General features: G+C 46.4%; 1 protein-coding gene across 14 annotated transcripts; it reads right to left on the bottom strand.

Moving 5' to 3' along the window:
- Positions 1–1,538: 1,538 nt before the first annotated feature.
- On the bottom strand, positions 1,539–24,429 carry TIMELESS (timeless circadian regulator). 14 transcript variants are annotated; one of them, XM_081248210.1, is made up of 31 exons: positions 24,341–24,405; positions 20,029–20,147; positions 17,643–17,745; positions 15,938–16,100; positions 15,631–15,784; positions 15,004–15,118; positions 14,847–14,909; positions 14,464–14,565; positions 14,130–14,285; positions 13,752–13,885; positions 13,470–13,557; positions 13,025–13,201; positions 12,475–12,692; positions 12,125–12,228; positions 11,812–11,981; positions 9,620–9,754; positions 9,003–9,154; positions 7,866–7,963; positions 7,653–7,773; positions 7,345–7,546; positions 6,929–7,074; positions 6,228–6,313; positions 6,022–6,139; positions 5,850–5,932; positions 4,759–4,901; positions 4,386–4,563; positions 4,236–4,304; positions 3,994–4,112; positions 2,563–2,806; positions 2,326–2,430; positions 1,539–2,185 (listed from the first exon to the last, which is right to left on the bottom strand). In XM_081248210.1, exons 4-31 carry the CDS (start codon positions 16,032–16,034, stop codon positions 2,112–2,114), a joined length of 3,651 nt encoding a protein of 1,216 aa, XP_081104336.1. In that variant the 5' UTR covers positions 16,035–16,100; positions 17,643–17,745; positions 20,029–20,147; positions 24,341–24,405; the 3' UTR covers positions 1,539–2,111. The 14 variants fall into 14 exon arrangements, with proteins under 14 accessions (XP_081104336.1, XP_081104337.1, XP_081104330.1 ...); XM_081248211.1 differs by having other exon boundaries at positions 17,639–17,741; XM_081248204.1 differs by having other exon boundaries at positions 15,938–16,049; positions 17,639–17,741.
- Positions 24,430–24,758: the final 329 nt, after the last annotated feature.

Raw genomic sequence — 24,758 nt, 5'->3', positions numbered from 1 at the left:
CAACATGAATACCAAGGGGGGAAGGGGATGTGGGATGAACTGGGACATTGAGATTGACATATATACACTATTGATACTATGTATAAAATAGATAACTAATGAGAACCTACTGTATAGCACAGGGATCTCTGCTCAATGCTCTGTGGTGACCTAAATGGGAAGGAAATCCAAAAAAGAGAGGATATATATGTATAGCTGATTCACTTTGCTGTACAGCAGAAACTAATATTGTAAAGCAATTATACTCCAATAAAAATTAGTAAAAAAAACTGAGGTATACTTGATGTACAATATAAGATATACAACATAGTGATTCACAAATTTTTTTTTTTTTTTTTTCGGTACGCGGGCCCTTCACTGCTGCGGCCTCTCCCGTCGTGGAGCACAGGCTCTGGACGCGCAGGCCCAGTGGCCATGGCCCACGGGCCCAGCAGCTCCGCGGCATGTGGGATCCTCCCGGACCGGGGCACAAACCCGTGTCCCCTGCCTCGGCAGGCGGACTCTCAACCACTGCGCCACTAGGGAAGCCCATGATTCACAATTTTTAAAGGTTATACTCCATTTATAGTTATTATAAAACATTGACTATATTCTCTGTGCTGTGCAATATATCCTTGTAGCTTATTTATTTTATACATAGTAGCTTGTACCTTTTAACCTGCCCCTGTATTGCCCCCCACCCCTTCCCTCTCCCAACGGGAAACTACTAGTTTGTTCTCTGTATGAGTCTGTTTCTTTTTTGTTATATTCACTAGTTTATTCTACTTTTCAGATTCCACATATATGTGATATCATAGTTTTTGTCTTTCTCTGTTTGACTTATTTCACTAAGCATAATACCCTCCAAGTCCATCCATGTTATTGCAAATGGCAAAATTTCATTCCTCTTTATGGCTAAGTAATATTCCATTACATATATACCACATCTTCTTTATCCATTGATGATGTGTTGATGGACACTTAAGTTGCTTCCATATCTTGGCTATGGTAAATAATGCTGCTGTGAACACTGGTGAGCATGTATCTTTGTGAATTAGTGTTTTCATGTTTTTCAGATATATACCCAGGAGTGGAATTGCTTGGTCATATGGTAGTTTTTTTTTTAGTTTTTTTTGAAGACCCTCCATACTGTTTTCCACAGTGGCTACACCAGTATATGTTCCTACCAACAGTGTACAAGGGTTCCCTTTTGTCCATATCCTCACTAACATTTGTTATTTGTGTTCTTTTTGATGATAGCCACTCTGACAGGTATCAGGTGATATCTCATTGTGGTTTTGATTTGCACTTCTCTGATTAACGATATTGAGCATCTTTTCATGTACCTGTTCTGATGCATACTCTTTTTACCCTAAAGATTTATCCTAGACAAAGGATCTTGAGGTGAGAATGTTTTTCTGTGTCTTGTGTAGGGAAAGCAAGAGAAAAGGGAAGGCTGATAGTCTCTTTTAACCCTAATAGTTTAAAGTTCTTAAACGAACATAGCAGGTGGAGGGTTGAGGTATTTAGACAGATTGGCAAGTCAGATCAACATTGGCAACTTTTAATTTTACATGTTTAATTCAATGCCAAACACCAACCAAACACGTTCATCATCTGAAGAGTACTGCATCCCAACCCTATTTCAACATTAGGAACTGGGCTCAATCTGGTGTTCGGGGGTGATCATAGGAAAGAAAATGATGGGCGCGTCTAGTGCCTTTTAAAAATGGTGCAACATCCCCACTCATCATGTCACAAAACTCCCCATCTAGTGCTGTGACCCACCTCCAGCAGAAAGCCAAAAGGAACAGACCAGTAAGAGGGGTCCAAGGTGCCTTCTATATTCACTCACTCCTCTCCTTTGCCAGGGTGTGCTATTAACCAAAGAAGAAGAGGAGTAAGTCTCCAGAGAGCTACTGAGGCACAATGACAAAAGTGGGAGGAGCAAGAAGTGACCGAACAGGAGACCAACACTGTTGCCTGGATTTCCTGGACCCTAAATCCATGGGGAAGCCCAGGGCTCCAGAGCTTCTGTCCAGTAAGAGAAGTTTCCAGGTCCTGTATGCCCCTCCAAACTTAAATTCACCACTTAAAAATGGGTCTATCTCTGCCCCTAGGCATCTGGCTCTTCAGTCGCTCTCATCGTCATCCTCAATCTGAAACCGCTTCTTCTTCCAGATTCCTGGAGCTCCCAACTCTGGTGCTATGGGAATGACAGGGGTGAGAAGACAGGATATCTAAATTTGTTAAGGGGGAAGGAGGATGGTAGCATTTACCTTCAGGACTGGAGGGAAGAGTGCTAGAGGTTAGAAGAAAAGGCAGATCCCGACCAGAGCCCCCTACCTGTGCTCCCGCCTTCATCTTCCTCCTTTTCCTCATCGCTGTCCAGCAGCTGTCGCTTCTTGGGTGCCACTTTCAGCTGCTCTTTCCCACCATCGGTCCCTTCCTCTGGAACGACCATGAGAGGCATAAAATTAGGGAACTAGGTCCTCATAGTCTCAAATACCCTATCAGCCCTCTTGATCCCAGGGCTGGGTAAGTACTCAATAGTACTCAATAGATAAGTGGTCCTGGTATTACCCTCTGGGGACACCAGGCCTGCTTTCTTTTTCCAGGCTGACAGGTGGGCCCTCGGGGCATGTGCTCGGTGCTCCTTCTGGTGTGCCTCTTCCTGTTGGTGCTCCTCCTCAGGGCCTTGCTCTCCAGGGACCTTAGGTTCTAATCCTGGCTGAAGCTTTTCCTCCTCCTCTGGTTGGCTCAAAGAAGCTGCCATCCTCCGGAGCTGGGTGGGACTCAGCTTGGCTGGAATTCGCCAGAAGGTTTCCTACAGGCGCAAAGAAGTTGAAAATGAGAGTAGTGGGAAAGGAGCAGCCTCTAGTCCACCAGATTTTGATATTATTCATTGAATAAATATGAGCCTACATTGGTGAAGCTCCACAAGGGTTGTGAACTCTACTTATTGCTTATTTACCCAGTATGTACCCAAGGTCTAACACAGTGCCTGATACACCAGGAGCTTCCCAGTAAATACAGTTGTTAATTACATAAGTAAATGAATGGATTCTGGGGATCTAAAGGTGAGTCAGATATGATCCTTGCTCTCAAGGAACTCACAATCTAATGGGAGAAAGAACCAATGTACTGTAACACCACAGGATTGGGGCTATATTAAGGGAATGAACAAATCACAGCCACCAAAATGATTACAGTTGCCCCTCCGTGTCCGAGGGTTTCACATCCATGGATTCAACCAACTGCAGATCAAAAACATTGGGGAAAAGAATGAAAAATTCCAGAAAGTTCCAAAAAGCAAAACTTGGATTTGCTGCACATTGGCAACTATTTATAGAGCATTTACACTGTATTAGGTATTACAATTAATCTAGAGACGATGTGCATAGGTTATACGCAAATACTATGCCATTTTATACGAGACTTGAATATCTGTGAATTTTGGTGTCAGGGTGGGGGGTTGAAGAAGGGATAGAGACTGCTTCTCTGAGGAAGTGAAAACTGAACTAACTCTTCAAGGTTGGGTGGAGTGTTCATCAGGAAGATGGGTGATCTGCCACCTTGTGTATGAGGCTGGAGCCTTCCAGTAGGGGGACTGGCATGATCAACTGTTTGGAAGTATGAAGAAGCCTACTGTTTGGAGGATGGAAAGTAGCCCCGGATGACTGTAGTGTCAGGTAGGTGTGTGGTGACGTAGCTGTGAGGCTGCAATGGCTGGCCAAGGCCAGAGACACCACTCGGAGGCTGTGGACTTTGTCCTGCAAACAGTGGGGAACCATCAAGTGCTCTGATCAGGGGAGTGATATAATCAAAACTGTATTTTAGAAAGATAACTCGGGGTCAGTGTGGAAGATGGACTTAGGAGAAGGGAAGGTTGGAGAGATTAGCAAGACAGCTGCTGCAGGAGTCACGGTCAGAGGTGACAGGAAATGAGGAGGAGGAGATGTATCTTAAAGTAGCACCAACACGCTTGGCTGATGCTGTAACTGGTGTATTTACCTGCCCAGAGGCAGGAGGCCGAACCCTTAGCTTTTGCAACAGCTGCTGAAACTGTTCATTTTCCATTGCTTCCTCATTTTCTTCTGTCAGTGGCACCAGTGGAACTGCCTGAGAGCAGCCTAGGACAGGGTCAATGGTCACATGGTGAAGATGTGAAGAAAGAACTGGCCCTCCATCCCACGACCAGATCTCCAGCAGCCTCCAGACCCCAGTCCTCCTGAAACCGTCATTTATCCACTCACCAACCTCTTCCCGATCATCCGCTGCTCGAATGAGGCAGTTCTGGAGCCACAGAAGGGGAGCAGAAAAGCCTAAGGGAAGGTGGAAAACTTATAACTGACCCATACAACCAACCCCACCACCTGAGACATCTCTCCCAACTGGGCCCTCACCTTCCTGATGCAGGTTTTGCCCAAGGTTTTGAGTTGAAAGGATGGAGCCACTGTGGGCTTGTTCTGCTTCTGAGCCCTCCTCTTTCTCTTCATCCTCTTCACTCTCGTCCTCTGGCAGGTTTTCCTCTTCTTCTAGATCTTCCTGGCAAAAATCGTTCAAGGACTCCTCTTCATTAGGCTAAAATTCATTGGGGTGGGTAATGAACAAAAGGAGACAAGACGAAGAACTGAGTGGAGTCCTCTGGTTCCTGACCACCCCACTGGGAGGATCTACTCAGAAGAGCCTGAGACAGGAAGAATCTGGGTGGGCTGCTTCTAAGGAGCACTTCAGTGGGGGCAGGTCCAGCTGGCAGAGCCAGGGTAAGACTGTTACCAAGCTTGAGGGCGCCAACTTCTTCCGGCGTTTCTTGTACAGCTCCCGCCGCTCAGCCACCAGCCCCAGAGCCAGCAGTTTATCCACTATTCGGGCCCGTGAGCGTTTGGCTGTGATGTTCTTCATGATATTACCCAGGACATCTAAAGAGAAAGAAAGTATGAATGCCCAAGAGCAACAGGGGAAAGGGATTAGTAAAGGAAACAGAGGTCTTTGGAAAGAGGCTAGCTCAATTCACTCCAAAATGACACCACAAAAAACAGTATGGAGGTCTCTCAAAAAACTAAAAATAGAATTACTATATGACCCAGCAATTCCACTCCTGGGTATATATCCAAAAAAATAAACAAAAACACTAACTTGAAAAGATACATGCACCCCAATGTTCATGGCAGCATTATTTACAATCGCCAAGGTATAAAAGCAACCTAAGTGTCCATCAACAGATGAATGGATAAAGAAGATGTGGTACACACACACACACACACACACACACACACACACACACACACAAGGAATACTACTCAGCCATAAAAAGAATGAATTTTTGGCATTTGCAGCAATACGGATGGAGTTGGAGGGCATTATGCTAAGTGAAATAAGACAGAGAAAGAGAAATATTATATATCACTTATATGTGGAATCTAAAAAATAAAACGAATGAATATAACAAAAAAGAAGCAGACTCACAGATATAGAGAACAAACTAGTGGTTACCAGTGGGGAGAGGGAAGGGGGAGGGGCAAGATAAGGGTAGGGGATTAAGAGGTGCAAACTATTAGGTATAAAATAAGCTACAAGGATACATTGTACAATATGGGGAATATAGCCAATATTTTATAACAATGATAAATGGAGTATAACCTTTAAAAATTAGTGACTATAGTGAATCACTATATTGTATACCTGTAACTTACATAATAAAAAAGAAAAAATATATATATTTAAAAACAAACAAAAACGACACCACAAACAGAGCAAGCAGACAGGAAGGAGAGGATAAGCCTTCCTTGGGAACAGGAAGCAGCAGGAAAAGAAATTGAGAGCTTGGCTCTCATTTCAGAGGTTCCCTGAGCTTCCACCTCACTTACCATCAGAGTCCTGGAACTCCTCAAAAAGCCGCTGCAGCTCCAGCTCCTGATCTTCCGTCCACAGTACAATCTGGGTTCCTTTCCTGTTCAGGGCGGTGTCAGTGGAAGGGGGAGCTCAGGGAGTGAAGAGTGGATTCCCCATCTCAGTTCCCTCCAGAGCATATGCCTCTACCTCTGGAAGTCCTTGACGCTGTCAGCCAGTCCCAGCTGTACCAGATGGTGGATGACCTGCTTGCGTGTCCGAGGTGCAGTTTTCAGGTGTGCCAAGATGGCGTCCACCACATCCTGACCTGAGGTGGAGGAGGAGTGAGGCAGTGAAGAGGGGTCCCAGAGCTCAGGCTGCCCTCCTCGTGCTCTTCAGACCTCAAGGCCTCATACCTTCCACATCCTTATGGGCAAGGTACAGTTCCTGAAGCTGGGCCTCCTCCTCTGGGCTCCACACAGGGGGTCTGTGACTAGAAGATCTAAATGGGGAAAGAAGGGGAGCATGTAGATTGTTGGCTCAAAAAGAGAAGACCAAAGGTCTTCTCTTCTAAAAGGAATGAGGGCAACGCAGGTACCGCAAAGGAGCCAGCTAGCAGAGGCCTAAGGTGTGCTTCCTTCCTCTTCCTCTCCTTCCACTTAAGAACCCAAAAGTCAAACTAAGATTTTCCAGGTTGGGCCCATGGAACCTGACACTGCAGGGGCTGAGAGTATTACGGGAAAGAAAGAGAAGAGTGAAAGGAGAGGAGCTGAGATACTCAGGGAAAGAGGACAAATATTTCTATGCATCCTAATGGCTTCCCAGCACATCTTGGGATAAGGCACATATAGACTCTCTCTGGGGGGCCACCCGCTCTGACTGCCCCACCGAACGCTGGTGAGGAAGGAAACTAGAGTAGACAGGAGACTTAGGCTCAATCCCAGTTCCTCTCTCAGGTGACCTCAGGTAAAGCATTTCACCTTCGGGGCTTGTTTTCTCGCCTACGAAAGGGAAAGAAAGGTTACACCAACTGATCTGCAAGCTCTTCCAGCTCTGACGCTCTGTGACTGTGTCACCCCCTTCCCCACCGCCAAGCCTTCCCCATCCTCAAGCTCACCCGCTATCCAGGGAGCCATAGCCCTCAGTCATCTCTCGAACCACAGCTGTGTTCTTCCAGAACAGCAGCTCCACAAAGGCTTTTTGGTTGACCGTGGCCAGTGCAAAGAACTTGCCCAGGATGTATCTGGCAAAAGTCACTAGCTCCTGTGGGAGAGGGAGACTGCTGTGAGGCCTGTGGCCTAAATGTACATAAACATGGGCCTTTAGGTATTTTTTCTACGCCTGTTCCCAGCTGCCCCCTCCTCGCTCAGCCTCTTCTATCCTTCCCCTTGCAGCTCCCTCAACCTGCCTGTCTACTTCCTCACCGTTCTCTCATCGCTCAGCCTTGACACGGCTCAGGGCACTTTATCCCCTATCCTTTTACCCCAGGACTCCCCTACACCTCTAGAACCCCATTCTTTGGTGTCTCCTTACTTTGTAGGCCCCAGCAGCAGGGTCGCTAAGCAGACGATTGAAGAGGCAGAAGAGGGAAAGCTGGAAAAGCAGGGCTTCCATTTTGAGATCATAGGCCAGCCGGTGCAGCATCTTGACGACACAGTGGTTGGTGTGGGCGCTATTTTGCTTGTAGCTCCGCAGCAGCAGCACGTAGGCTTGGATGACAGTTGAGTTTGCAAAGCTGCACCAAGACAGGGAGTGAGAGGATGTCAGCGTGAGGACGTGTGGTCGTCCTCACAGCCCCACAGTCTCCACCCTGACACCAATTCCATCCTCCCGGCCCGCACCGTTTCAGGTAGTCCAGAAAGTTAAATTCTTTCTCCAACACCTCGACCATATGCAACTCTTCCTCCTCCACCTCTTCTTCATCTTCTTCCTCCGCCCCTTGTTCCTCTGGCCCCTGCTGCCCTATAGAAAGACTGAGGATTACTGGGTGTCTGTGACGCTGGCACTAGAGAAGAGCTGGAAGGAGAGAGATGAGGAGGAAATGGGAGACTCACGGGGAAGCGGGGCCCAGATGATTTGCTTCAGCAGCTGAATCTCCTCCTCTGGGGAAATGTCCTGAGAGCCAAATACATCTCCTTCTGGCCACACCTCCCTGGAGCACAAAGAGAAAAAAGGCTTTCACCAGAGGGAATATCTCAGTTATAATTTGAAGTGGGAGAAGGAATTTAGACTTATTTTATTTTCCAGCTGGAAAGAGAATGCAGACTGTTATTTCAAAGATGAAACAAAGACTCTAGGGAAATTTTCCCTCATAAGCCACACTGCAAAGAAAATCGTATAGGAAGAAAAGGCAAATTATCTAAATGCGTGACATTTGAACAAATGTTGAATAAATGTACATATTCACACAATGGTGTTTTTTGTGTTTATAAATTTATTTATTTATTTATCTATTTTTTTTTGCTGCTTTCACAATGGTGTTTTAAAGCCATTAATAATTGCAGAAGTATATCTAATGAGAAATGATGCTCACAGGACTTTCCTGGTGGTCCAGTGGCGAAGGCTCTGCGTTCCCAATGCAGGGGGCCTGGGTTCAATACCTAGTTAGGGAACCAGATCCCGCATGCCTGCTGCAACTAAGAGTTCGCATGCTGCAACTAAGAGTCTGCATGCTGCAACTAAAAGATCCCGCATGCCGCAGCAAAGATCCCATGTGCCTCACCTAAGACCCAGTGCAGCCAGAGTAAATAAATAAATATTTGAAAAAAAAAGAAATGATGCTCACAATATATTGAGAAGTAGAAAAAATACTATAAATCAGTATTGCAATATTTCGGTCTTGTAAAAAAAAGAAGGTGTATATGATATGTCTATATATAACACAGAGGGAAAAACTCTGGAAGATAACTCATCAAAATGTTAATGATGGCTATCTTTGGCTCATAGGATTAACTTTATTTTTTTTTCCCCAACTAACTGTGCTAATATTTCTCAAAAATGAAACAAAAATAATAAACCTCCCAATAAACCAACCAAAACTCCCCAGGACTCAGTACCCTGTACAGAGCCCCAGCGCTTCTGAGGGGACTTCTCTCTTGAAGACTGAGAACCCTGTGCCACAGTGAAAGCCACTTCCTGCCCCCAAAAGCCCAGGGGCTGGATGTGGGAAAACGGGTAGGCGGTGCTCTTACCGGGCAGACCTAAGAAGGGTCAGGGCCTGTGGGGCCTGGCCAGCCAGGAGACAGTCTTGGATCCGCACCATGGCTTCTGCCCGCTGTTCTTCCACGGGCACCTCTGAGGCCGCATCAAAGGGAACCATGGAGTCCAAACTGAGCTCAGGATCCTAGAGAGGGATTATTAAAGCTTTGGTAACGTTGGTGGTGGGGGGGAGACCCAGAGAACCTGCCCAGAGCACTACCCCCAGGAAACAGAGAGTAGGACTTCCCTGGTGGTACGGTGGTTAAGAATCCACCTGCCAATTCAGGGGACACGGCTTCGAACCCTGGTCCAGGAAGATCCCACATGCCACGGAGCAACTAACCCCATGCGCCACAACTACTGAGCCTGCCCTCTAGAGCCCACGAGCCGCAACTACGGAAGCCCATGCACCTAGGGCCCGTGCTCTGCAATAAGAGAAGCCACTGCAATGAGAAGCTCGCGGACCACAATGAAGAGTAGCCCCCACTTGCTGCAAGTAGAGAAAGCCTGCGCGCAGCCATGGAGACCTAATGCAGCCATAAATAAATAAATAAATGTATTAAAAAAAAAAAAAAAAAAAAAGAAAGAGAGAGTTTCTGCAACTACTTACCTGGGCACAGCACTGTAGCTGCTCGGCCAGGGAGGGCCACACAGACTCCAGTTCCTCTGGGCTGTAGGGGACATTACCGGAAGCTACGGACTGATCTAGGACCTTCTTTTTCTTCTTTCTCTTCTTTCGTTTGTTCTACAGAGAAGGAACTGTGTTAGGATGGCACGAGAGCTAGGGAGGACTTTTCCTCATCAATGTCCTCTATTAACTAATTAATTAGATGTCTGAACTAATTAGACATTCAGAGTGACCACTATGTGCCACTCAATGGCAATGGGGAAGCAGCAGTGAAGAGCACATTTCCTTGCCCTTGAGGCGCTTGTGGCCTAGTGGGGGAGACAGGTAAGTAGACAGGTAAATGACACTACAGCCTGGATAAGACCTAGAACATGGCTGAGCATAAAACGCCATAGCAAAACCCAGGAACAGCACGTGACTCATTTCTTGTGGCACTGATACCTTAAACAGAAGCCTAGAGAATGAGCAAATTTGCTCTGAGGATAAAAAATTCTATATGAAAAGGCTTTATAAAATGCAAAGCACTCTGCAAATGTAAACTACAATTTTTTCTCCTGAAAAGCAGGAGAATGAGAGTCAATACCCCGACCCCGCTCCCCCAAGTCATGGCTGTGAACCAGTCTTCGCTGTGGGCAAATAGGAGGGCCTGTGAGGCCCTTAATGAGGTTCGTGCTTTATTCAAGGAACTTATAAACACACTAAAGGTCAGGAGCATGAGTTTGGATTCCAGCAGACCAGGATTTAAGTATTGACGTTAGCCGTATACCAGCAAGACCTTGGACAAGTTGCTTAACCACTCTGCGCATGTGTCCTAGTACTATTGCGAGGATTATAGGGAAACCTTAGCACAACGTCTGAGACATAGTAAACGCTCGATAAATGATAGCACCTATTAGTACTGCTAATACAACAGAGCTCCGAGTGTAAACAGACCTTTTAGAAAAGTCTCATTGGTACTACAGCCCCTTTCAAGTCCAGTTCTGACTGAGTTTTAACCTATAGCAAATAGAATTACAGGAAAATTTTTACAAAGCAGAGTCCTTGTGTCTCCAGGATAGAAATTCCTTGAGGTTTTCTTCTTGTCCCAGACTTTTCATTTATTATTTCATTTTAGGCTCATGGGTAGATGTTACAACCAACTTTTAAAGATCAGGGCTCACACAAGCAGCTTAAGTTATTCTAACAGTAACTAATACAGGATGAGATCCCAGACCTCTGACTTTTTTTTTTTTTTTTGGCCGCACCATGCGGCACGTGAGATCTTAGTTCCCTGACTAGGGATCGAACCTGGACCCCTGCAGTGAAAGTTCGGAGGCTTAACCACTGGACCCCCAGGGAAGTCCCCAGACCTCTGACTTTTTTACGGTATGCGGGCCTCTCACTGTTGTGGCCTCTCCCGTTGCGGAGCACAGGCTCCGGACGCGCAGGCTCAGCGGCCATGGCTCACGGGCCCAGCCGCTCCGCGGCATGTGGGATCCTCCCAGACCGGGGCACGAACCCATATCCCCTGCATCGGCAGGCAGACTCTCAACCACTGCGCCACCAGGGAGGCCCAGACCTCTGACTTTTAATGTAAGGCCCTTACTATCTCATTACAGTGCTTCTGAAGTATAACTAGGAAATGGCACAGCATAATTACTAAATTCTAAAATTATCAATCCCCTGGGACTTCCCTGGCAGTCCAGTGGTTGAGACTTCGCCTTCCAATGCAGGGGGTGTGGGTTCGATCCCGAGTCGGGGAGCTAAGATCCCACATGCCACGTGGCCAAAAAAAAAAAAAAAAAAAACCCCAACAGACATAAAACAGAAGCAATATTGTAACAAATTCAATGAAGACTTTAAAAATGGTCCACATCAAACAAAAAATCTTAAAAATAAATAAATTAAATAAAATTATGAACCCCCAGAGTCTATGTGCTTAGCACAGAGCAGGTGTTTAATAAATGTTTCCTGAATGAATTAAGATACTATGGTAGATCAGGGATCAACCTAATGAGAGGAGACTCACCAGGCAAAACTACATCGGCAACACCAACGAAACTCTTGCCCTTAGTTCAGAGTAGTTCTAATAGACCAGCTTAAGCTACAGAAAATGTGAGGAGAAAGAGCCCCCTGTCCTTTCTGTCCCCTACCCTTTCCCCCCAGCTCTTTCCACACCCTGGGCTGCCCAGTACCTGCACCATCAGGTTCCCACGGCTCCGGCAGAACCGCTCCAACATCTTGAGGAAGAGGTGGGTGGTTTCCACCAGGTCACGAAGGAAAGAGCGGGGCTGGCATCTCTCATTGAACTTTCGAAAGAGTGCCAGGAAGAGCTCTCGGTACTCCATCACATAGAAAATGTTGTCTAGAAACAGGGAAGAGAAAGGAATGGAAGGACTGATCTGGAAAGCTTGGGGAAAGGAGAGACGGGTGAAGCTGGGTCTGGGAAGAGTGAGATTCGGATCAAGAGGCAGGGAAGTTGGGATAAGAGACCAAGCCAGGCCTCACTTTGGATGATGCGGCTGCTCTCCCTCACAGCCTCGTCTGGGGACACATTCATCTCATTCACTGTGGACAGCAGCTCCTGATAGGCCTTCAGAGCCAGGTGCATCCTGTGAGAGGAAAAGAGGTAAAATGGAGGATAGCTTAGGACCTTGGTTCATGGAAACAGTATCACCCTTTGCACCCTCACCTGCCAAAATAGTTCCATCAAAAACTGAATGACCCAGCCAGTCCCTGCTCCCCAGCTGACCACCTGAAGCCTGAAACAGGACAGAAAGTACCATCCAGAATTCAGGCATTCAGATTCCCAGCCTGGCCAAGATGCCCACTCTGACCCCAATTCTCCTCCCGCTCACCGGCGTGCCCAGGAGGTGGCTTCCTTGCGGTCGGTCAGCATCATCTCATAGTAGTTGGTGAGGTTCTGCTCAATGAAGTGGAAGGTGCGGACAGTGAGGGTCTCAGAAACCAGGCCTGGCCGGAAGGAGGCAGCTCGGTTGAAGGCCATGAAGAAAGCCAAAGCCCACATGTAGTAGGTCTCATCGTGCTGCTGAGCCTTCTCCCGAAGCAGGTGGTCCTGATGTCAAGGAAAAACAGACCACTTCGTGACCTCAGGGTTTCCAACTTCCTCCTGTCCTATGATGACCAGGTGGACCCTGGACACCATTGTAACAATATTCTAGGACCCAAATTTCCATCCCTCTCTCATTCTCCCCACATTCTCTTCCCCTTCCTCTGCGGCAATCTCTAGAGCTTTTTTTGTCGTATCAATAACCCACTCCCTCCTGACTTCATCACCATGTCCCAGGGGCACCCTACATCCACTCTCCATGGGTTCCTCCCCAGCTTGCCCTTCTTACCCACCGCTACCCCAATCACCTCTCTACTCCATCTTTCCTAGGCTCTCACCTTCACCGAGCCCATGAGCCGGTTGTAACAGTTCTCCAGGAACTCAGAGCAGAAGTCTCTGAGAAAGAGTCTCACGTTGAGGGCAGAGCGGCGCTGAACGGACAGCTCCCGGACAGCCTGGTGACGTTTAGGTACCCGTCGGGGCTGCTTTCCCAAATCGGAAGTGTAGTTTTGGAGCTGGGGATGTAGGTTGAGGGAATTAGAATTACTCCTAACCACCTCCCTCCCTGGCAGCTCTCCTTGGTACTACAGTTTTCTCAGAAGAAACTTGTAGAAGGTGCTCTCCCTCTGGTACTAAGTGAAGATGCAGGTAAAGACAATGCCAAAAGCTCTATTTCTCCTAGGTCTCCAACTTTCTAAGCCCAAGAACAGAGAAGCTTTACCTCCAGAGAGGTAAAGGCCCCCCACTCCACAGTGTTCCCACCCCTGATGGGAGCACACTCACATTGTGGAGACCTTTGTGAAAGATGAGGTCCCTCTCCCCAATGGATTTCAAGCCCTGGACAATGTAGGAGCCCCCAAATCGAGAATGCCTGCAGAGAAAAAAAAGTCCAGGGTGATTCCTCAATCCTCTGGAGGCTCCATCCCCATTCTCTTTCAGCAGCACATCAGAGCATGTTGTAACTGCAAAGTGCTCTCATCACCACTGCCTTAGCATTTGGCCCAAGCCCTAGCATTCCGTAGTGCAGGAACGGGAACATGGGTAGAGCGGCTCTCCACCACTCACCTGTTGCCTCGCTGCAGGGCTCGAGTCTTCTTTTCTGCCATCTCTCGCTGGCGCAACACCTCCAGTTCTGCCACAGCTGTCCTCCGCTCCTGAGCTAAGCGTCCCTGACCTACTCCTGCCAGCTGCTCAGGGTTCTAGATTTAGAACAAGGAGGGAAGAGTCAGAAGGACAGTCATTCCCTACTCTGAGTTCACTCCTAGTGGGGACAGAAAGAGTGAACAAAATAGGACTGTGGATGGGACCCTGTACTTAAGACATGGCTATTCCACCTGGCACCTGCCTTCCCCAGGTATTTCAGTCATGATACAAGAGCAATTCCGGCCGCACAGCAGAAACGGACATGAGGGAAGGGATTGAGGCAACAGGTGAGTGTCTCACCTGGTCACGAAACATAAGGGAGATGATCTCCAGCACGTGGAGGCCCCACTGCTGCTCCGCAGTTGAGCTGGCCAGGAAGAGGAGCAGGTCGTCCAGGCCACTGAGGTGAACCGCCCAGAGAAGCCGGTCGTGGACACTGGCGTCATCATCGATCCTCTGAGCAGTGAGCGGTGAGGGGAAAAGGGGAGAGCAGTCAGTTCTACTGCCCTGCCTTGAGGTTTTCCAACTCATTCCTTGACGAAGGTCCCTCCCCGAGTTTCGTCAGAGGACAGAACAGCGAAAAAGGGGCAGCCCAACCTAATCAAGCACAAGAACTCAGACCAGCCAAGATCACCTTCTCCTGATCAAGGTCGGCTGGGACATGGAGAACATTTCTGACCAGCAGCAGGATCCGCTCAATCAGCAAGCTGTCTTCCTCCTGCCGTTCCTCCCAGCCCTGGTCAGAAGAAGGAGAGTTAGAGGACAAGACCCCCTGTGGAAGGCGGGAGGCATCTACCCTGATGGGGCGAGAGAGGCACAGAGAAGAATCAGGATTGAAAAGAACGGGAAGAGTTCGAGCAGTCCCAAGGCAGCAGAGACAGCGGATTGGACTTGTACCCCCGAGGACTGGGACCGTATCTCCAAACCCCGCATGTTCTGACACCCCACCTGGGGTTCTGCCCAGGGGAGGAGCAGGGCGCTAACTGTCCCCTGGGATCTTGTGAGGCAGAGACTCACCAGCTGCAGCAGCTCATACAAAGTTTCACTGAGGACTCCAAAAGCCTTCTCACTGGCAAAGGCCTACGAAACAGGGGGATGGACCTTAAGTAGCCGCCGCCCTCTCCTTTCCCACCGCCCCCAAACTCTGCCCCGGGATTCTGGAGGAAAACCTCACCTCTTTGTAGGCCTGCAAGTATGCTAGCACCTGCAGAAAGTGGTGCCGGAAGCTGGGTTCCTTGGGCACGCTGCCAAAACAGAGCAAGGCTGGTTGTGTCAAGTTCACCATCAGCCTGGGGAGACCATGAAGGAGGGAGAAGCTGTTCAGTTTCCCCACCAGGCACAAATACCAAAGGCTGGCACACAGTATATGTTAAAAAGCTGGGGGATCGGGCTTCCCTGGTGGCGCAGTGGTTGAGAGTCCACCTGCCGATGAGGGGGACGCTGGTTCGTGCCCCGGTCTGGGAAGATCCCACATGCCATGGAGTGGCTTGGCCCGTGAGCCATGGCCACTGAGCCTGCGCGTCCGGAGCCTGTGCTCCGCAACAGGAGAGGCCACAACAGTGAGAGGCCCGCGTAACGCAAAAAAAAAAAAAAAAAAAAGCTGGGGGATCAACAACGAGGTCCTGCTGTATAGCACATGGAACTATATTCAATATCCTGTGATAAATCATAATGGAAAGAATATATAAAAGAATGTATATATATGTATAACTGAATCACTTTGCTGTACAGCAGAAATTAACATAGCATTGTAAATCAACTATACTTCAATTAAAAAAAAAAAAAAAGCTGGGGAATCAACCTGATAACAGCATGAAAGAGAGGCTTGTCCTGGCGGTGTTGGGTAAGGATGGGTAGGAGGTCGCTCTGCAGGATTTGCGCTGCCCCCAGCTGCTGCCGTACATCTCGCGTCTCATCCTCATGCCTCAAGTAGCGGATCAAATCCTTCACACTCTCTTCAGGGACAGAATAAACACTTACATGGAATCCTGGCAGAAGCTCTACCCAGGCCCATGTGCTTTTCATACCCATGGCTTGAGAAATTCAAAAGACCTAGACTCAAGCAGGTGGTTTTTTTTTTTAACCTGTTACCTCAAAAAGCGACTCACCTAAGCAATCTGGCTCCTTGTGGTAAGTGTCTCCCTCCAAGTACCCAAGAGCACTGCATGTGGCTAGAAGTTCACAATTCATCATGTACAAGTCCATACATCAGTGCACCAGCTGTTAGAGAAGAAAGGCAGGTGGAGCCAAGGGAGCTAGAAATGACGAGGCCTATAGAGACAAGGAAAGATAACAAATGTAGGGGGACTTTTCTGGTGGCGCAGTGGTTAAGAATCCGCCTGCCAATTCAGGGCACATGGGTTCGTGCCCTGTTCTGGAAAGATTCCATATGCTGCGAAGCAACTAAGCCTGTGCGCCACAACTACGGAGCCTGTGCTCTAGAGCCCATGCTCAACAATTGAAGCCACCGCAATGAGAAGCCCGTGCACCGCAACAAAGAGTAGCCCCACTCGCCGCTACTAGAGAAAGCCCGCGTGCAGCAACAAAGACCCAGTGCAACCAAAAATAAAAACAAACAAATAAATAAATAAATCTATTAAAAAAAAACCCAAACAAAACAAATGTAGGGTCCTCCCCATAAAACGGAGTGGGGAGCAGACAAGGCCCTAATGGTCTGAGTATTCTGATCAAGGTCCTCAAATGCTTCACTTTTGTCAGCACCGAAAGTGCTGTTCCCAGTCTCAGGGAAAGCTTTAAGTTAAGACTTCTACCCAGGAGGCTCCGAGACTAAGAATTAAGCCATCCTATCCTCTAAATCGGGTCTGAAACTGTAGAAACAGTATGTTTGAGTCTAGATAACCTAGTAGAAAGAAAGGCGGGTTAGCAAAGGGCATCAACTCTGAGAATTTCACCCTGAGAAAGCTCTGCAGCCTTGTGAGAAGGTGGGAGAATGAGCTTCCCTCTGCCTTAAAATTGCTGGGGGAATTCCCTGGCGGTCCAGTGGTTAGGACTCAGCGCTTTCATTGCGAAGGGCCCAGGTTCACTCCCTGGTCGGGGAACTAATTCCACAAGCTGCGCAGCACAGCCAAAAATTAAAAAAATTGCTGGACCCGGCCCCCTCCACCTTCCACCCACACAGTTAGAGCTCTTCTGTACCACAAGAACTGAGAAAACCCAGCTCTGACTGTACGGTGATCCCACTGAGGATCTGATATATCCCAGGAGCCCTGAGGCTTCTGAGGCCCTGGAGATGTGTAAAGAAATTTCCCTCACTCTCCTCCCCTAAGTTACTCTTAAATTTTGGTGATCTTAGTAGAAGTCAGTACCTAACAGAATGGGTGAGGAAAAGAAGTAAATAGGAACTAGTTAAATTCCTTGTCCCTCTCCACAGAAGAACCATCTTCCTTTTCTGAAGCACACCCCCTTTTATTAAGATCCCTAAACCCTCAGCAGATAATCAAGTAGGCACAGACCCTGGATGTTTCAGAACCTGACACAAGTCTCACACACACACACTACGTTCACTATGCGTCCCCTTGTCACATTCAGCCACACTCTCAGCACGCAGCAGTTTCCTCTAAAAACACCTTTCCTTGTTCCATACGTACCTCTAGCCCAACTCCACCCCTGTTCCCCCACAGGAAATAAGAAATGGGCCAAGTCAATAGGACCAATCTCCATGCACTTATGTAACTGGGCTACTTCTCTAGGCTGCTTCCCCTACCCAGTGCTCATCTCCTTTCTGACCGCTCAGCCCAGCAACAGTGAGCCAGTAAAACACAGAATGACCAGGAAAACTGAAGGGATACCTGCCTTCGCTGCCCTTTCTCATGGGACTTGCAGACCCTAAGACCTGGGCTCCAGTGAGGCAGGTGCAGTGTGTGAGATCTGTGACTCTCCTCCAAGATAGATCTAGCTTAAAAAAAAAAAAAAAAAAAAAAAAGATACATCTAGCTTTTCCAGACAGACCACTGGTGTATACACACATACATACACACACACACACACACACACAGAGCAGACCAATTCTAATATTCAATATTTGTAAAACTGGCCCCAGCAGAGTACTCAAACCTCTGCTTTCAACACATCGTTTTACCTGAAAGGCAAAAAGAACAGAGGTGGTAATTGCTGTTACCTGGCTACCTAAATAAAAGCTGGAGGGGAAAGGAGATAGGGAAGGAGCATCCTTGCAGATGTGAGAAGGGAAGAGGTTATGTAAGAGACCTAAGACTTCAGGTTCTAATCCCCTGCAGTTCTGACAGAACCAGAGAGCAACAAGCAAAGTAGAGGAAGAAATGGGTCAGATGACTATTATAAAGCTCCCAGGCAAGCTGGGTTTACATGAGGCAAGCTGGCAGTCTTGGGCCTATTCACTAAAACTGGAATAAAAGAGTTCTAAACAGGAGTTCCACCCCTCACTGGTGGAAACATACTATTAAAAAATCAGCCAGAAAAAAAAAAAAAATCAGCCAGGGACAGAAAACTTACAGTTCACTCTCTTTTCATGCAGTTATCTAGAAGCTACTCACCTAGTCTGTGTGGCCTCATCTTCCTCTCCTAGACCACCTATAATCTGATTATCTGTCTTATATCGACTTCACACTTACCCATCCAACCCACCACTTCTTAGATCCATGCCTTAGGTGCCTCCTCTGGCTACCTAGTCCCCCAACCCAGGAACAGAAACATACACATTCCAAGACATAGAGCCCCCTCACGCTCTCTAAACCTTGCTTCCTCCTTCTGGAAGGTCCACCTCCCCTAACTCCGAAAGTTCTAACCCTACCTGACCTTCAAGATCCAGCTCAAATGCCACTCCTCCACGAAGCTCTCCCTGATAGCCTACAGCAGGACAGGATCTGACCGCACATAACCCTCTAAAAGGACTTCCTCCTCCGGCACTGAACTACTTCTTTACATTATAATAACCTAGAATACATCTTTTCTCCTCTACTAAATGTTGTTTTATGCATTTCTGAATGCACTGAATTTCTTTCATAAGATAGACATTCAGTAGAAACTGTTAAATGCAACTTGGTGTAATAGAAAGAACAGGACAACGGCCAGAAGGTGGGGTCAGAGTCCTGGCTTCACTGCCTACCTGCCCATTTATTCCTCATCAAGTCAGTCTTAGCTTCCTTATCGGAGAAATAAGGTAAAGGATACTGTGGCAGCCACGGAAGTGCCTGCTCAGATTTCTCAAGAAAGAACTTTCCATTCAGCTGCAAAGAATGCAGTTAGCTGACAGCACCTCCAGGACCCACCTCAGCCCTACTCTTCCTGGGCAGTCCCCCAGCTAACGACTAAGCACAGGGCTCACTACAGCCATAGGGAGCATGGGCTCACTATCGTTACCACCACGAAATTCTTTCCTCCTACAAAGAGGGAAAAGGAGAAACCACAAGTGCTTTTTCAGGAGAATGGGACAGAACAGATATATAGAAGCTTTTAATTTCTCTTTGTTCCAATCGGAGTACTTTACTCTCCTTCCTGAGTTTTCGACTTTGAAAATAATTCTCCCCATGCCACTTCTTTGACCCAGAACAAAGGCAAAACAGGAAAACCAGCCATTCTGGCTTGCCAAAGAACCAAGAGAAAAAAGAAATTCTTTTTTTTTTCTGAAAAAATGTTTACCTTAGAATTAACAAAACATGCAAGTAAAAGCATTAACATTATACCTTCAATGTCCCAACTACCTAAACAGTCATTCTCAAGCCAGGCTGTACTTTAAAACCACCTTAGGATATCTGCTTAGGCCCTGTCCAAATATTCAGAAACTCCAGGGGCTGGGGAGAAGGGGCACAGGCACAGTATTTAGGAAACGCTCGCCAAATGATCCTATAATTGGGAACTGCTTTAACATATACAAGACTATTATGCTGAAGGAAAATCAAAATGCAAAGGCGGGGAAAAAAAAAAAGATGCAAAGGTGGTCTACAACTTTATTCAACAATCAGCGTTAGTTCTCATCATTTTTTTAATTGATGACCTTCTAGATAGGGTTTTTTTGAGTTTTTTGTTTTGTTCTGTTTGCTTTGTTTTAAAATACTGACTGGGGTAATATAGTTGTTCCCAAACTTCTGGATTTCATGGATGGGTCTTTAATTTTTTTTCAATTTAGGGAGACTAACCTAAGGTGGCAGACTCTAAATTTTGTAACTTAAGGACAATGTAAAAAAAATACAGACACACAAACCTCGTATATTGCTGGTAGGACTGTAAAATGGTGCAGCTGCTGTAGAAGTTGGTTTGGCAGTTCCTTAATACGTTAAACAGTTTCCATAGGACCTAGCAATTCCATTCCTAGGTACATATCTGAGAGAAATGAAATGTACGTCCACACAAAAACCTGCACACCAATGTTCACAGCAGCATTATTTATAATAGCCAAAATGTGGAAAACCCCAATGTCCATCAATTGATGAATGGATAAACAAAAAGTGGTATATCTACACAATGGAATATTATTTGACAATAAAAAGGAATGAAGTACTGATACATGCTACAATATAGATGAAATTTGAAAACATTACATTCCATAAAAGAAGCCAGACACAAAAGGTCACATATTGTAAGATTCCACTTATATGAAATACCCAGAATAGGCAACTCCATAGAGACAGAAAGTAGATTAGTGGTTGCCAGGGACTGGGAAGAGGAGGCAATGGGGAGTGACTGCTAGTAGGGACCTATGTGGTTTCTTTTGGGGGTAATAAAAATGTTCTAACATTAGATAGCAGTAACAGTTGCACATCTCTGTGAATTGTACATTTTAAAAGGGTGAATTTTATGGTATGTGATTATATCTCAATACAGCTGTTATAAAAAACACCCACACAATTACTATACATTGTTTTCAGTATTTAAACACCAAAAAACCCCCCCCCAAAACCTAAGAAGGACAAAAATCCCAGAATAAAGTACAGTCCTTTAATTTTATGAAAAAACTCATTATGTTGTATTTTCACATTTTATCATGGACAGATGAGAACTCTGTCAAACACCTTAGACAAAGCAGATCTGGACATTTAAAAGGGATGTTAGTTACTTTTCTCACTCAACTAAGTACTAAGCAGTTGAGATGAAGCAATAATCATCTCAAATGCAGGCCTCAAAATGCAAGAAGCAAGGGAAAATAAAGGATAAAATATTAAATACGCTTGTAATTCAAAATAGAAAATTAACACATTTCTTGAAAACAAAATAAAACCAAGCAAAAAACTCTGTCCCAAACCAACCCTGCTCTAAGAACCAGCTTTGAGATTCACTAGTATGAACAGAATGATGCTTGGCATTTGAATTCCAGTTCTGTCCGTCCAGTACTAAGTTGGTGATCTTGAGCATGTGGCTTAACCTAAACCTCAGTTTCCTTATCGGTACACCGATAAGGAAAATAAGTAGGGGGTGGTTCAAATGAGATCATGGAAATCAGTGTCATTTGTGGACCAACGGACCATTGCTGGTCCACAAACTGTTAGCAGTTTGCATCAAGATATGGACAAAAACAAAGCATAAGCATTTAGAACATCTTATAGCAATTTGATGCAGTTGATGTTTGTTGAATCTAATAGTAAAAATGCCTATATTCTGTATGTCTTTTTTTCATGTTATTTCTCTAGTAATTTAATTTTTCTAATAATACTATTCTAGTTCTACTATTTTAGAAAAGTACTTTATATTTCAAGTGATATATCACAATAAAGCTAGAAAAAAAAGAAAGAAAGAGAAGTACTGGTCTGCAACAGCCTGTGGGGGAAAAAAAACGCTGGTCATTCACAAAAGTTTGAGAAGCTCTGATATCAAACACTTATACTGAGCGTTGAGCACAAAGAATTCTCAAAATATTAATTTCCTCTCCATCTATTGGACTCTATAGTCAGTCACTAAGTGCTTACTTACGAAGATCCTCCTAGGCAAAAGATATTGCTGTGCAGGTGCAGTGGCTGCAGTGCTAAAGAAATTTAAGGAATTTAGTTGCAGAAATAAAACCCACCTAATATAGAAGAAACAATGTAAAAGAAAGTCAGTACTAGCTCTAAGTGATATTTTTTTTTAAATTCTGAAAAACTAGGGCTCTTTTCAGGTTAAAGTGGCCAAGGAGGTTTTGTCAGAGAAAGTGTGATTAGAACTGGACCTCTGAAGGCTGCATAGAATTCAGGCAGCTGAGAGGAGGAGGGGAACTTAAGCAGAGAATTTGCCAGAGTAAAACCAGAGAGGGAGCCACTATGAATAGAGGAGTCTTAACAGGAAAAAAATGGAAAAGAGGGTTGGAACCGGCTTTATGGGAAAACTTGGTCTTTGTCTATCAATTCAAGTATTTAGAATGTAAGCCTGGGACTAACTGAAGATTTCTGAGCTGAAAAACAAAATGATCAAACTGGGGTCGCACAAGCAGGAGCACATATCCTACTGGTGTATCACTACACATCACTCTCTGTAAGGTCTCAATCTTTTTTCCTTTTACTGCATTCACTCTGCAAAAGATCCCAACCTCAGATCAATGCAACCATTTGCTTTCTAGACTCCTGGATTCAAATCTAGACTCAGATTTGTGAGAGGAAACCAAACAACCCTGCAAAATGATACACAACAAATGTGGTCTCCAACCTCAACAGGTCCTCAGCCTGGCCCAGCAAATCCTTAGTGTTCCTGGTCCTCTCCCTCTTCTTCCTAAGGAACAGCTGTTTCTAACTTCCACCGTTACCCTCAAGCTCCTTTACTCCACTGCTTCCCACACTTCTCAGCTGGTGTCTCAGGTCCCTCCCTCTCAGAACAACTGAGATCATCAGAAATGAACTGTCTCAATTCTCTCCACCCAAGCCTAAAAACATACATATTTCAAATGAATCTAAGCCCTCCATTTGTGAATGATCAATTACTTCTCGTCCCTCAGTTGCTTCTTCCTCATTCCTCATTTGTTTCCAATTTCTCTTTATACTGGCTCCATTCCCATATGTTATGAGTTGCTCAAAGCTCCGCCATCTTAGGGGGTGGGAAAACCCCCCAAAACAAAAGAAAACAAACACCTTTCCTTGACCTCATATTGGCTGCTCCTCCACTCCTCCTTAAGTGATGGATGCTCCTCAGGCTTGCATCTTTTTCTTCTTTTGGTGGCCCTGCCACACAGCTTGGGGGATGTCAGTTCCCCAACCAGGGCTTGAACCCGGGCCACGGCAGCTATCACAAGTGTTCAACACATGCTTTCTACGCTGAAGTAGACAAGTTTCGAAGTTGAGGGAGGAGAGGATGGGGTTGGAGATTTGGAGGCATCAGGATGTAAGGTGGTGTGTCAAGTTGTGAAAGTAGATAAACTTACTCAAGAGAGTTCTGAGCGAGAGGAGTAAGGAAGCCAGGGCAGACTTCTTTGTCACCCTGTAACTGCAGAGGACTCATTTACATGTGTTCTTCCTTCCAGTTCCTTAAGGGCAGGAACTCTGTTCTATTCATCTCTGTCCACCTGGTACTGAGCACAGGGCACAGTACATGTTAGGAGCTCAGTAATCTTTTACTCAGTTGTACAAGTGCCACTGATAATAGAGGGAGGCAAAATACTTCAGGGACACAGAGGAAGAAGTGACTACTTTGGCCCAGGAGGGCTGGAAATAGAGGTTTTCAGCGGGACAACTGAGCTCCTGAAAGAGAAGTTCATCTGGCAGAGAAGTGGCAAGAACTTCAAGTCGAGGGAACAGCAGGTACCAAAGCATGAAAGAGCACAATGCAGACACACCCTTTCCATAGGTTTGGGAGTTAAGTGCATGAGATAGAAAAAAATGATAGGGAGCTTTAGAAAATCAGCTGAGAGGGTCAGAGTCAGACTGCCAAAGGCCATGGACACCCACCTAAGGATATAAACTTGACCGTGGGCGGCCAAAGAGGAGTTTTAAATTTAATCTGAAATGACCAGATTGACTTTTTATAACAGTAATTATGTAGTGGCAGCACGAAGAGCCAAGAATTGAGAGACTCAAGGGAAGGAGCTTAATTAACGTAAGATGGTCCGGCTAACACACCCAAGCAGAGGCTGTATCCTCCTTAAGCCTTCTACCCGAGGGAAAGGAGGGAAGGGAATGAGAAATCCATTTTATAAAAACTCAAGATTTAAGTCAAGCGACCAGTGAATCCCAGCTCCTGCTGACCACCAAGCTGGACACCTATTTTTTTCGGGTCTGAACTGGATGGAAAGTTCCGAAGTGGAAATGCCCGGGAAGTTTCTGTCTTACTTTAAGGGTTCCAAGCCCCTTCCCATCACAGCCGCACCGCTGCGCGAGGACCTATCTGTGCAGAATGGCGTCGGGAAAACGAGGGGACGTCCCAGGAGAGTTGGAAACGCTGCGGCTCCCACACAGGACGCGGGGTGGGGACGCGTGCGCACCTAAAGCGCGCGCCCCGCCCCCTGTCTTTAAACCGGGTGGCGGGAAAGGGTACAGGGTACTCCGCGCCTCACAGAAGAGCCCCCGCGGCTTCGAAGGGACGCAGTCCGCTTAGAGCCCCCTCACCCAGACACTCACCCGCTCCCCGCCGGTCCTCAGGGTCCCCGCGGAGCCAGCAGCTGCCGCTATGTTTCCCGCCACCCGGTTGGGCTGGACCAGACCCCGCCTACGTGGGGAGCGGGGCGGGGAGAGCGGGGCTGATCCATATGACCCCGAGCGGGCGGGGGAGTTGGTGATGAATTAAGAAAAAGGGAAGCGAGTACAAGTATTCTTTTATCTGAGTCGATCCCTTATATAGAGCCCCAAATCACAGCACAATGGATTTACTGCTGACTTAAGATAATTGGGATCTAAGTCCGATTAGAGGTGAATTTACAAACATTCTTCCCCTGCACCTAGTCAAGTGGATTATTCCAAAGTCTTAACAAGGTTAGTTAGAAAAGTTAGGCTTTATTTGTGAGGAAATGGAGAGCTCAGCTACGTGGAAGAGTGGTCT

This window comes from Mesoplodon bidens (genome assembly GCF_964165515.1).
Source record: "Mesoplodon bidens genome assembly, chromosome: 11".
NCBI classification, from domain to species: Eukaryota; Metazoa; Chordata; class Mammalia; order Artiodactyla; family Ziphiidae; genus Mesoplodon; species Mesoplodon bidens.
The sequence above is the reverse complement of the archived record's forward strand: the minus strand, read 5'-3'. Positions and strand labels throughout refer to the sequence as shown.

Excerpts from the sequence above, each read along its gene's own strand:
- TIMELESS (XM_081248203.1), bottom strand. The coding sequence starts at position 16,034 with ATGGACTTGTACATGATGAATTGTGAACTTCTAGCCACATGCAGTGCT. Across the intron at positions 7,964-9,002 it reads ACCCTTCTTAGGTCTGCCCG|GGAGGTGTGGCCAGAAGGAG; the intron begins GTAAGAGCACCG and ends TTTGTGCTCCAG. Across the intron at positions 7,075-7,344 it reads CTGCTGCTGGGGCCTACAAA|GAGCTAGTGACTTTTGCCAG; the intron begins GTAAGGAGACAC and ends CCTCTCCCACAG.